This window comes from Hyaena hyaena, unplaced genomic scaffold, assembly GCF_003009895.1.
Source record: "Hyaena hyaena isolate Hyena2069 unplaced genomic scaffold, ASM300989v1 scaffold_377, whole genome shotgun sequence".
NCBI lineage: Eukaryota > Metazoa > Chordata > Mammalia > Carnivora > Hyaenidae > Hyaena > Hyaena hyaena.
In genome coordinates, this window is record NW_024081010.1 from 741,490 (window position 1) to 755,280 (window position 13,791).

At 41.0% G+C, this 13,791-nt stretch overlaps 1 protein-coding gene across 1 annotated transcript in view; it reads right to left on the reverse strand.

Moving 5' to 3' along the window:
- TENM3 (teneurin transmembrane protein 3) overlaps positions 1-10,679 on the reverse strand; it is a 194,344-nt gene extending 183,665 nt beyond the window's left edge. The window contains exons 1-2 of the mRNA XM_039250689.1: positions 10,616-10,679; positions 6,026-6,263 (exon numbers count right to left, since the gene is read on the reverse strand). Coding sequence (XP_039106620.1) covers positions 6,026-6,263; positions 10,616-10,679 — 302 coding nt within the window. The remainder of the gene's footprint in view (positions 1-6,025; positions 6,264-10,615) is intronic.
- Positions 10,680-13,791: the final 3,112 nt, after the last annotated feature.

The following is a 13,791-nucleotide window of genomic DNA, read 5'->3' on the forward strand; positions in this document are numbered from 1 at the left end:
ATCAGACATTCAAGTGACGAAGCCACCCGGGTGCCCCTGAGAGAGAATGTTAAGCAGACTCCATGCTCAGTGCAGAGCCTGAGGCAGGGCTTGAACCCATGACTCTGGGATCAAGACCTGAGCTGAAATCAACAGCCAGTTGCTCAACTGACTGAGCCACCCAGGTGCGCCCCCAACTGTTCATTCTTTAAGTAAATCCAGGGCCAAATTTTATCTGTGCTTAACATTTTTAGTGAATGTATGATTTACCTTTAAATCTAACATTTAAAATATTACATGTGAACTTCTTGAACAAAACCTCCTTCAATATGCTGCCTTCAATATATGCTCCTTCTTGTTCTCTTGATGTTGTGAGAAGAAAACAGAAACAAGTATTTTATGTATTATTTTAAGAACTGCCTATTTGAAGGACAACAGACGCCTGTCCTGGGAAGGGGTTGACAAAGGGTTAACTAGCTGCTACAAGTTGGTACAGAAACCAGAAAAGTTCAAGTTGAGAGTCAACCAACGACTGCTTTCCCACTACCTCCCTCATTTGGTCTCTTGTTCTTATCTAAGGTAGAAGATAATACGGGCTTCCAAGCAACTTTGCTCTTGGCAGTAAAATTTCGTTGGGCAACAGCGTCCAGGACAGTCAGTTCACAGCTGTAAAATTTCTAGTGCAATTGTTCTTAAGACCCTTTCCCTCTCAAACTGTCTGGTTTGATGATAAACTGTATGGCCACCATGGAGCTTAGACCCCGAGTTAGGGCAAGAGCTTCCCGAACTGCCCTCCTCTCGCGGTGACAAAAATTTTTTATGCTGCAAATTGAAATAAGCCTCAAATATAAACACCACCTGGAAAATTCTTTTACACGATCCCTCCTTCTTCCTATTATGCTCAGAAACACACACATGTTCCCTTTACAGGCGTTTTAAGAAATACTGTAAGCTGGGGCACCTGGATGGTTCAGTTGCTTAAGTGTCCAACTCTTGGTATCGGCTCAGGTTGGGATCTCCGTTTTTGTGAGTTTAAGCCCCGCCTGGGGTTCTGTGCTGACAGCGTGGAGCCTACTTGGGATTCTCTCGCTCCCCTAACCCGGTCCTTCCCCTGCTCGCACTGTCTCCCTCTCTCAAAATAAAACAAAAAACTTAAAAAAAAAAAAAAAAGGGATACTGTAGGTTAGTAAAGGTGAAATATTTCAAGAGATCTAGAATCTGGCTGACTTTTACTATTCATTAGTATATAATTTTAGATGAGTTTTTTTTTAATAGGTTTTATTGTTGTTTGTTTTTAACAAACAGAGATGGTGAGCCTCTGCATCAAAGATAAAAGAATTTCTCAGCCTAGGCCCAGAGCCAATAACGAGGTTGGTGTTCAGTAACCCTAGCTTCTTCATTTCTGTATCTCTTTGAAAGTTCTGTGATGGTCTCCTTTTCCCCACAGGTGTCTGGGGGTGACCCCAGACTATCTTTAACAAAAGGATATGGTATCATTCCATAATCTTAAGTCAGTGGAGTATCCCTATCCCAGGAATATATTACTTAAAGCTGTATCCATAGTTACGGAGCATTTAACCACTGACTATCTTGCTGAAGGTAGTTGGTTACAAGCATGCTGTGACGGTACCATTTTTCACCTGGGGAAGCTTTCCCTGGTACGTGAGCCCATGATGTGTAGACTGCTGCCTGGATTTCTAATAGGAAAGGCCAACTGATACACGATGCTTGTAGGAGTGTCCTGCCTTTCCCTAGAACCATTTGGCGTGAAGATAAAAGAGGGAAAAAAGGGAGACTATCCTAATTTAGTAATACTTCTGCTTAGTTATTTCTTTGTAAAGACATAGCAACTGATCTCATATTAAAGCAGCCCAGGACACTTCAAAATTTAAATAAAAAATGCAATAAGAAAGAGGTAATTTAATACACAATTTCATACATTAATAATCAGCAAAGCATTACTGAACTACAAGGTAAAGAGCTATGGGAACATAACTAATGAACTATCAATGCCAAAGCAGACTTCATAATAAAACAAGACTTTAATAAATCTTTTATTAAATAGCTACCAATGAACCATTTTGTTAACATCTAATAGGTACCTACTAAGCCACTTAATTCACATATATAAATGAAGAACCTGCAGGCAATTAACTTCACAACTGCTGAAGGTCAGAGCTCCCGATGAAAGTTACTGTACTACACCTTTCAGGGCTGCTGCTGTACTGGGTCGAGTCCTAGCTTTTCCTCTGCTGCCCTACAATGTCCTACCTGCTATGATTATGTACTGAGGCTGCTAAAATATAAAATAAGCAAGGGGTGGGGCGCCTGGGTGGCTTAGTCGGTTAAGCGTCCGACTTTCGCTTAGGTCATGATCTCGCGGTTCATGGGTTCGAGCCCCNCCTCAAAGACATCCATAAGGGTTGGAATCAACTTTTTCCAGACTCCTGTTAATGCTGAAATTTTCACCTCTTCCCATGAATCACAAATGTTCTTCATAGCATCTAGAATAGTGAATCCTTGGGGCGCCTGTGTGGCTTAGTCAGTTAAGCGTCCGACTTTCACTTGGGTCATGATCTCACAGTTCATGGGTTCGAGCCCTGCGTCAGGCTCTGTGCTGACTGCCAACTCAGAGCCTGGAGCCTGTTTCAGAGTCTGTGACTCCCCCTCTCTCTGACCCTCCCCTGCTCACGCTGTCTCTCTCTCTCTCCTAGAAATAAATAAAAAACATTAAAAAAAATAAAATAAAATAAAATAAGCAAGGGATGAGTGACAGGCTAGCAAATGCCCTAAACCTAAATCCTACAAAGTGTAAGAAAGAGTGAGTGCAAAGAAAAGGAACCCTAAAGGAAAATTCTAAGCAAGGATTGGTATTATACGTAGGCGCTGATTGCTTTTTATTGGAGACGAGGAGAAACTAAGGAAATGCCTGTAAATTGCCAATATTTGTCTGGGTCTAGATGTGACTCTAGGAGTTCTGAAACTCACAGGAGATTATAGACCAGAACTGCTCTATTTACTGAGTAGAAATGTACAGTACACAGTGATATTGATCGTCTCCAACAGCAGCAAATGTTAAATTCATTAGAGAAAGGAAATAAACATTGTTATGGAAGCAAGAAACTGCTGGTAAAAAAATACATGCTTTTGAATAAATCAGTGTGGAACCTGCATGGAAACAGGACAAGGTGCGGAATCTTTGACACCTTCTCTACCAACTCACAGAGGCCGAGTCTACAAATGACCGAGAGCTTCGTGGATTATTACATGCCAACGTGCAGGTGGTAATTATCAATGTTTGCTGGATGGAGAAAAGGGGAGGAGACAAAACAGAGAGATTCTTAAACAAATGCAACTGAATTCCATACTCTGTAACTTCCATCCTTTAAATGACAGTTCCAGAAAAGTGAGACTCTGTAAAATGAGTATACGTGTAAACAGAAATAATTGCCAAAGACGGAACTGTGCACTAGATTAAAAACGAGTCCCTGGCAGACCCAAATCTGGATGAAGCTGTTAATATAGCTGAGACTGAACCTGAGAATCATACTCAATAGGGAACCTTAACTAAAAAAGGAAAAATCAATGACAAATAAGACTGATTCTTCACCTCAAGAGCTCCAACCAAGTGAGACTATTAAAGAAAGCACAGTCGCGCTGTGTCAGGACAGTGTGAGATTTTCACACTGCTGTAAATAGGTAGATACACTGAGTATGTGCAAAGCTGAAACACCGTTTTCTTTTGATTAGCAACAGTATAAGATGTGGACCTTGGAAAATGAGAAGATGACAAAACTCACTGACCGACATTTTTCAATATAATTTTTAGATTCTATATGTATCTATGTTAGTGAGATGCTATCAACTGGTAGATTTTCTTCCTATGTCAATTCACAAAAGTATATAATGCCATTTGAGGGTTCACTCATGGCATTGCTCCGAAATGGAATTTCAAATGGTATTGCTCCGAGAGCACCCTGAGATAGCTTTCTTATATGGTCTGAAGATGGAGAAAATGGCTACGATGGGTTGTCCTCGAAACAGCTATTTTCTTTCATAACTTCCCGCCAACCAAAAGTCATTAGCACAATACAAGGAATAACAAGAACACACCTCATCTTCCCTACCCCCAAATTATTCCAAATATCTTCACGAGAAGACATGGCTTCAAGAAATACCAACTCTCCTACTGACACAGTTTCTGAGGCTTCCATGCTACACGACATCCCTAAAACGAAACACGCTCTGCTGACTTCACTTGACATATTTCATACATATTTGTCAAAACAATTATTGTCAACTACAATGAAATTATCCATATTCAATTTGATGACTCAACTGGAAAATTACTATTTTCCTAATAAAAATTTTCCAAATGACAGTAGTGAATCAGCGTTGATTAGTTGCTCAGTGTGTGCTAATTAATTACATGGGGAAATTTAGTTCTGTGCTAATAACCTCAGGGAAAAAAAAGGTTTGTAGACATGACTCTTGTTTTAAGTGAAGAAATTTCCTATTTGCCTGCTTCTTCTGTACTTTCTCTTTCTAATCTCTCCCAGATGATCATTCAATAATACAAAATGAACAATAAAAGCCAACTACTCTTGTCTGACACTACAGGTAAAAAGATGAGAGTTCTTTGGAACCTTGTTCTTTGGTCAAGAGTGAAAGAAAAGTAAAAGGTTTGTATTGTTAACTTATTTGACTGTGAGGACCTCCTGAGAGTGCATTCTCATGGCAGACTTGGTTTAGATCATGCATTCAATGCCCCCCCCCCCCCCAAAACCTTCCAATTTATTCACTGTGAAACCTTTTTCTTTATCCAGAAGCTAATTTAAATGCTGACATTAACCAGGGGCTCTATGGGGCAAGGCATTTTGGGGAGACATTCCTGGGGGTCTGGAGTCCTCCATTTTCCGGCTGTCATGTGGTGATGATTCTTTTTCTCTGAGCCTGATGTAAGCTTACGGTAGAAAAGAAATAAATCCTGATAGGAATGATGGGGGAACTTTGTCACAAAGCTGTCAACAGGAGGCCAATGAAGGACAGCATACTCTCTTGTGTAAACACACGGTGTAAAGAAGACATGAGCAGTTGGGGTTCTGTGCAAAGAAGGTACACGTGTTTGTGCCTGGAGACATTTCCAAAGTCAATGGATTAATTCAAAACTGCTCTTCCTTTTTATACACTTTTGGGTGGGCAGTTTGCTACCTGTGGGCTGACCTGTGTGAAGTAATAATTTCAGAACCTCACTGAACACCTGTGTATGTGTCCAGAAAGGGCAGTAAGCTGGTAAAGTCTCTGGAAGACAAACCGGAGAGTAGCCCACTGGCCATCAAACAGAAATGGGGCAAAGTTATTTCAGGACTCAGAGACTTCAGTTCATGGTAAGGAAAAATCTTACTGTAGAATATTAACTGTCTAAGAATGAATGGAATGTCTTAGGCAAAAATGCTGGAAGGAACTTTGGAAACTAGGTCCCATCCTCTCTCTGTTGCAAGAGACTAAACTATCCTCAACACATGGCCATCTGACGATTGTACCTAGGAATCCACTATAATTTTATGATGTCATGGACGCAACGTAGCCTGTAAAAGTCGGGATGTCCAGAACGAAGTATACGCTACCCATGTTCATTGAATCACCCTACGCGTGGGACCGAGGCTCACATTTTATATCTCTGACTTTGTCTCGACATGCCTGCTAACTTAGAGCTGAGAGGGAAAAAAACAAAACCCAGCAGTAAGGAGGGGTTTTGTAGAAGCCATTTACTCTCGTCTCTCGTACCCTGACCTGATGTGTGAAAAGGACAGGAGATTTCACGGGCCCAGCAACTAAACAATGTCAGCCAACCTGCCCCTGCTCCCACACAGCATAGAAGTATGCTAGCGTTTTTAGTGAGAAAGGGTTAGACTCATTTGTCTGTGAATGTTAGATGCTGAAACAACACGGTCCGTTGGCTACTGTAGAATATCTATTCTCCACGCGGCTAAGCCAGGCGGCCCGAACGGTCGGGTGTTCGGAGGGTGGCCCGCAGATAAGTTACCTGCTTTCCAGTGGTACATTACTGCCAAGGACCCAGCTGTCCTGCAGCTGGACGGACTCGGGTGTGGTTTGCAGCTCGGCGGGCAAAGCAGCCGGCGGGGCCGGACTCGGGTTCCTTCTATTGGTCAGGGAGTTTCTGTTGAGAGAAGTGATGGACGGATGGTGCTGTGCGGGGTGCTGCTGATGGGGCGGAGGCAGAGGAGGAAGGGCGGGCTGGCCTTGGCTGTTTGCAGGTTGCTCTGAAAAACAGAAAAGGAAACTCGTTCTATGTATGCGTACATGTATGTACATATGTGTGTATGCACACGCGCGTCTACACACACCACCACCGTCTTGAGGATCCACTACAGATGAGCTAGGGTGAAAAAGTGCATTTAAATCAGTAACCTAATAAATTTGCATAGTATTCTATTAAGCGGGAGTTCAGTGATATTCTCTAAGAGTGAGTTTACCCTTGATACACGGAGTCCTAATTAATATACAACAGATGGTAAAATTGGTTTTGGGTTTTAATTTGTTTCAGATTTTTTTCATCTGGTTTTATTAACACCTACAGAAAACAATGTCTGACAGCTCCCCTAATGTGCCTTTAGACTTGAGCTTTTTTTAACAAACCAACCCTGAAATTAAATGGGTAATTTCGGTTGAACACAAAGGTTTTCGAAATGCATATAATCCCTATAATTATTTAATGGAGGTTTTTTTAAGCTTTATTTAACTGCAATAAATTATTACAAGCTAGTTGTGAAACAGCAGTAGACTACTCTAGTTTAGTGCATTTCAAATAAGGCAGATCTGCATTATGATCCGCTAATAGACGCTAAGTATTCTTTAGCAGAAGGTCACTCTGTGAAGCAGATGTTGTTTCATGGATATTTAACAGACTGAATCACATCTGATTACAATGTCAGAAGACTCATATACTTAATGACCGTTACATCCATTAGAACACACACAGAACAGATTTGCCAATTTCAAACTATGCCGTATAACTACATTTTGGAGTAAGTCATAGATGACCAGAGCAACTCATGCCACCATGGCAGTGGAACAAATATTTTGTTCTCAACCACAATAGTAAGGGATCCAGGAACTTCCAAGTATAAACACAATGGTAGGTTGTAGCCATAGAAACATCCCCTAAAACTAGTAAGCCGTGAGTTAAAATTTACAAAGTAATGTAACATGAGACTGACTTTCCGATCTCATTACCTGCCTTCGGACACGCTAGAATTCACAAATACTGCATTTTAACAAACAGACAGATGACTTCTTAATTTAATGATAAACTTATTATGGTTCCATACGTATAAGATGTCAATTTTTGACTAAATGCAATTCAAAGTACATTATAATTTTAAAGTGATACATTAAATCACGCTATTAATACAAATGCATGTATTAAAAAAGAATGGGAAACACAGGGACTATCTTTCATTTGCAGTGAGAACTCCAGCAGTAATTGTTATGCCAAACAGAGTCTAACACTGTAATTCTGAATGCATAAAATGAATTCTTGCTATGTAATAGCTTGAAAATATACCATCAAACCTCTTTCCAGTGTACGAGAATTAAAATAACTCCTCCAAGGCATATAATATCAGTAAATACTGCATATTTCTAATGGTCTCTAACAACTCATATAATATCATTTAACAATGAATAATTTCTTCTTCTTGATATGAAGGAGAGAGAAAACCCCTAAATACATGAAATAAAGTTTGTTCTTGTGCAATCTCTATTCCTAAGGACCCCCCCTCCTAGAACCTACATAAACCCTGCCTGGTCCATTGCTTTGCTGCTCATGAAAAATTAAGAGTATCTATATCTCAGTTAAATTGAAAGTACTCTTGGAGGAAGGGCGCCTGGGTGGCACAGTTGGTTGAGCATCGGACTCTTGATTTCAGCTGAGGTATCCCAGAGTCGTGGGATCGAGCCCCATGTTGGATAAATGTGTGTGTGTGTGTGTGTGTGTGTGTATGTATACATACACATTTATATATATATATACATATATATTACAACATACATATATATATATATATATATTACAACAAGCCAAGGGCCTTAACTAGGTGGGTGTCAATACAATGGAGACAAAAGAGGAAACATTTCAAAGAGAAACTTATTAAGACTGTCTAGGGGCGCCTGGGTGGCTTAGTTGGTTAAGTGTCCGACTTTTGCTTATGTCATGATCTCGCGGTTCGTGGGTTTGAGTCCCATGTCGGGCTCTGTGCTGACTGCCAGCTCAGAGCCTGGAGCCTGTTTCAGTCTGTGACTCCCAATCTCTCTGACCCTTCCCTGCTCACGCTGTCTCTCTCTCTCTCTCTCTTCCAGAAATTAAAAAAAAAAAAAAAAAGACTGTGTCTAGAAAGAAGAGGATGTGCCAAAAGACTCCATGTTTTTCAACATGGCTCCACGCAAGAATGGAATTATATTACACATATGAAATACAAATTATATATTGGATATTATGCTAACTAGAAGAGAGAACAGTGTATGTAGCAGTCAATACCAAATTTAACTTCTAACTCTTTCAGGAAGCATCAGAGTGAGCCTCAGTTTTCTCACCTGTAATGTGGGGAAATAGTACTGTCCCATCTAGCTATGAATCTAAGGATTCAGTGAAATGCACTCATTCATTCATTTATTCACCCGCCTAGCCATTCAGCCCACAAACATTTATCAAGCCTCTTTGTTCCAAAGATACGCTAAGTCAATAACAAGTGAAAGTACTGTCTAATGGTAAAGCATGATGGATATTAAGATTGTTTTTGAAAATTACATGACTTTAAGATCTGTTATCATCATCATGTATTTAAATAGGTTGAATTTAAGATTCTTATTCTTTTTTTTTTTTAATGTTTTATTTATTTCTGAGAGAGAGACACAGAGACAGTGTGAGCAGGTGAGGGTCAGAGAAAGAGGGAGACACAGAATCTGAAGCAGGCTCTAGGCTCTGAGCTAGCAGGCTCTGAGCTAGCTGTCAGCACAGAGCCCGACATGGGACTAAAACCCACGAACTGTGAGATCATGACCTGAGCCAAAGTTGGACGTTTAAACGACTAGGCCACCCAGGTGCCCCTAAGATTCTTATTCTTAACCAGTGGGTGGAGGGGGGAAACTTCCATTTGAAGCTTCAAAATAATTAGTACTGGCTTTTTCTAGATTCACGCATTCATTTGGCAAGTATTTATCAGGAACTTACAACGAAGAGGACATCATGCAAAGATCCGCACCCTTTTCAATGGTCTATCCAGGTTATTTCAGCCAAGTGTGTTCTGTCTGTTGGGACCTCCTTCGATCTGACTACATAATCATGAGGCCTACCTATAAAACAAATCCAAGTCATGAAAGCTGGGCTCAAATCTGAAATATGCTGCAACAGAACAAATGCGGAGCCTGAGTGGGAGAGGATGCATGGCCAGACATTTACATTTCTGCAGCAGTCCCCAAAGTGAGGCAAAATCCAAGGATTCGCTTGGAGGTGAATACTACCTCCAGAGATTTGGGCTTACGGGATGCAAGAAATAGCCCAAGTATGAGTCTACACAAACTTCTTCAAGACAGAACAAATTTATAAAGTCTAACAGGGTAAAAAAGAATTTAACATACCCAGAAAGGAAGAGAGAATAAAAGAAAATCAAATAGGAAAGACAAAATAAAGCCAATCTACAGCTAGTGCACAAAACGCCTGCTGTATAGTTCTGGACATTTTTAGAGTGGGATACAAATCTGGCTCTCAATTATTTATCTAGTTGACAACACAAAAGAGGGAAACGTGGTCACTTACATGATTTGGAGCATTTTTATTTTTATTTTATTTTATTTTTAAATATTTTTATTTATTTCTAGGAGAGAGAGAGAGAGAGACAGCGTGAGCAGGGGAAGGTCAGAGAGAGAGGGAGATACAGACTCTGAAACAGGCTCCAGGTTCTGAGCTGGCAGTCAGCACAGAGCCCGATGCGGGGCTCGAACCCACGAACCGCGAGATTATGACCTAAGCGAAAGTCGGACGCTTAACTGACTAAGCCACCCAGGCGCCCCTGGAGCGTTTTTAAAACCACAGAGTTAGTTTAAGGAAAGCATAACTATTACTGAAAATAGAGAAAATGTTCTTTTTAAGCACTCATGGGAAGAAAAACTGAATATCCATGGAAAATCTGATGACCTGGATTCAAAATGGACACAAGGAAGGAACAGGGTCTAGATTTGGAGATGAGTGCTTAGAATCTAACACAGCTAGTCAGATCCACATAGAACAACCACAATGTCAAGTGTACCGTTTGCTTTAAGCGGATCCATTGATATAGGCTTTGCATTGATTTGAGAACGTTTTGGACAGAATGACTCTGGAATCACAGAAGGGACAACAGGACCTCCCAAAGGGACCAGGCTTAACGGTCCTGAGACACAGCTCTGAACATGTCATCTTCCTTCCTGGAAACTCCAAATGTATCTGTAAAGCATACAATGAACTCTCGAGGCATATGTCCTATTTCTCTAGTTAATCCTCAAAATATTTTTGCAAGTGATTCCCCCATGAGTCCTCTTCATGTATCTTTATTCTAGCCACATTTGCTGTACCCACTGAATGCCCCACAGCCATCCACGGAAGCATCCATGGTTCTAACTGGAAAGCCTTCTTCCTCCATCTTTCTACATCCAAATCCTACACATTTCAAGCTCTAGCAAAGACGGCACCCCTTCTGTTTTCTTCAAATAGAGATCAGTTATTTCTTCTCTGAGTCTTATTTTGTCTGTGCCTTTTTCATGGCTTGTTTTCAAATCCCCTCCCTATTATGATTGACTTAAGAGGTTTTGTGTCTCTTGTTAAGACTTTCCATGGGCAGGATTCACACCGAATTCACCTTGGAACCCCTAAGGACCACATGGGGATAGATGTGTGGTCAACAAATATTTATTCACTCAAGTACATATTTTCTGAATGAATGACTACTTGTGAAGAATTCAATGAAGAGAATGTCGAAGTGGTAAAAAGTTGAGCCTGCCCATAGCGTCTTTAACTGCGAGGTAATTTGCAACCTGTCTTATTTCCTTAACTCAATTCTTAGATCCTGAAAGGCAGGGACTCTAACTTAAATTTCTTTGGACTTTTCAAAATCCCCACTCAGTCTGTTACTTCAAAGAGTCCTAGAAATGTGCGGACTGATTGGCAACAATTATGCAATCACAGCCCTTTGGGGGTTCAGGTCAGGGAGCCACGTTACCCTCCCCGGACATCAGGTTTTAGGAATATTTCTTTGGAACCATAGCAGATGTTGCAATATTCAAAATCTACCTTGTAAGGTGTGGAAAATAATGGAAAGATTACATAAAACATACACAAATATATTAAATATAGACACGTAAGATATGAAAGAATCTAGAAGATATTTTTTCCCAGCTTACCAAACACAGTTATGTTTTCCTTATATCTTAAAGCTTTTGATTAGAAATGTTCCAAATTAGGTGTTTTAGAAAAGGCGTAGGTTATTCTTTCAAAATATTCTTCCCGGCTTAAAAAAGGAAAATCCTTTGCATTATGCTTACTAGAAATTCTGTCTTATATCCAAAGTGTGCCTTCACTCATTTTATTCCTTTTTTCTGCCTGGCTTTTTTCAAGTTGTTATTGCTCATGTAACTTCAGGGTGGCCTAGCAGCTGTTTGTTTTCATTTGATAAAGATAACTTACAGCAGATATTTTATCATAGGTAGGTCCAACTGGTCATTTTGCTCAGCCCTTTGTCACCAAAGAATTTAGTCCAACAGTGTCATTCCAGGCTGTCCCATTAACCTGGGGTTACAACCTGGGTCATGGTACACACTGAAGAAGGTATGTTGGCAAACCATGAAAGTGTTAGGACCCCCTGAGAAGATCTGATTACGGGGCAGATTCCTGTTTAGGCAGCTACAAAACCCCAGTTCCAAGCAAATGTAAGGCATATGAACTGTGCCCTGCGTGGGCAAGAGAGTAACATTTTTGCTTTTTTTGTTTTGTTTTGTTTTTTTATTTTTGAGAGAGAGATAGAGACAGTGTGATCAGGGGAGGGTCAGAGAGAGAGAGGGAGAGACAGAATCCGAAGACAGGCTCCAGGCTCTGAGCTAGCTGTCAGCACAGAGCCCGACGCAGGGCTAGAACCCGCGTAACGTGAGATCATGACCCGAGCCAAAGTCAGACACTTAACCGACTGAGCCACCCAGGCGCCCTAAGAGAGTAATGTTTTAACAACTTTTCCTAAATAGTAACTATGCTATTGTGATCGGTGACGTAAAAGGTACCATCAAGACCAGTAATGATAAAATGGACTTTTCTTTTTCAGTGGGATATCTTCTTGAATATGTATCTCTCTCTGAGCTTCATGTATTTTGTAGTGCTTAGTTAAATAATCTAAAAGATACAGCACCTGATGTACCGGAAGTGCGAAATAGTAACTTACTAATGAGGGTAATGAACACTCTCTTTATGTAAGAACATTAGAGGGAAAATGGTACAGCTGACCCAGGAACAACGCAAAGGTTAGAGGTACTGAGCCTATGTGCAGTAGAAAATCTGAGTATAACTTCTGATTCCCCCAAAACTTAGCTACAAATAGCCTACTGGCGACCAGATCTCACCAATAACACAAACAGATGATTGACAGACAACTTTCTTACAACAGAGTAAGTTAGAGAAAAGAAAATACTAAGAAAATCATAAGGAAGAGAAAATGTACAATACTGTAGGGTATTTATGAGGAAAAATCCAAGTAGAAAGGGACCCATGTTGTCCAAGGACCACTTGTAACTGAGAAGCCCTGTCAGTAATCAATGCCATTATTACAAGACACCAGGACATACAATCAAGTATGTCTGAACAGGAAAAGTTGTTCCTTTAACAGGCACCAAAACAAGAATCCGAAATGTCACAGGAATCAGAAATCAACAAACGTCTTGCCAGAAGAGGAATTTTAACCTCACAGTCATGAAGTGAACCTGAGTCTCTTTTCCCAGGTAGTATGACCACAGAATCAAGTCGAGAATTTTAAAAAGGTGGGGGAGGGAGACACCCAGTTTTTAAAAACATCTGATGTTTACTGGTTCGATTTTTTTTTTTTTTTTAAATTAAAAGCAGCTTCTAGACTGCTATGTGCAATTCGGCCCCAGTTCTTCTCTGCCTTACAGCCTTGGGCTGCGGTCTTTGGGGAACACTGGAAATGAACTCGCAAACAGGAAAGCCAAGGGACCGAAATATCTGTGTGTGTGTGTGTGTGTGTGTGTGTGTGTGTGTGCGCGCGCGCGCATGTGTGTGGGCCTCTCTTCACGTGGGAGGGACTGAAAGGTAAGTGTTAGGAGAGAGGCGAAGAGGAAACTGATCAGGTGTCACCAAAGTCACCCCAACTAGTCTGTCCTCTTCCTTCCCTGGACCTCGGCTGGGCAGCACACAGGTCCCTAGAGAAGAAATACCCTGCTTAGAAGGGGGACAGGAGCCCAGGGCTGACAGCTGTGCTGTATTAAAACAACTGTTTGCCAACTGAGTAAAGTCTGCTAACAAAAGACAAATGGTGGGGGGGGGGGGAGGGGCCGGGGAGGAGAGGAGGGAAGAAGGCAGAGACACACACACACGGAAAAGAACAAACATGGTTTTCACTTTACTGAACGCAGAGAAGGGCTTTTAGGTAGAACACATTCTAGACATTCTGTTGCCTGTGGCTTGTATACTCCCGGGCACTACCAGCTGCAGGTTGAATAAACCAATAAACTCTGGTTCTGGTCTCCTAACAGTTT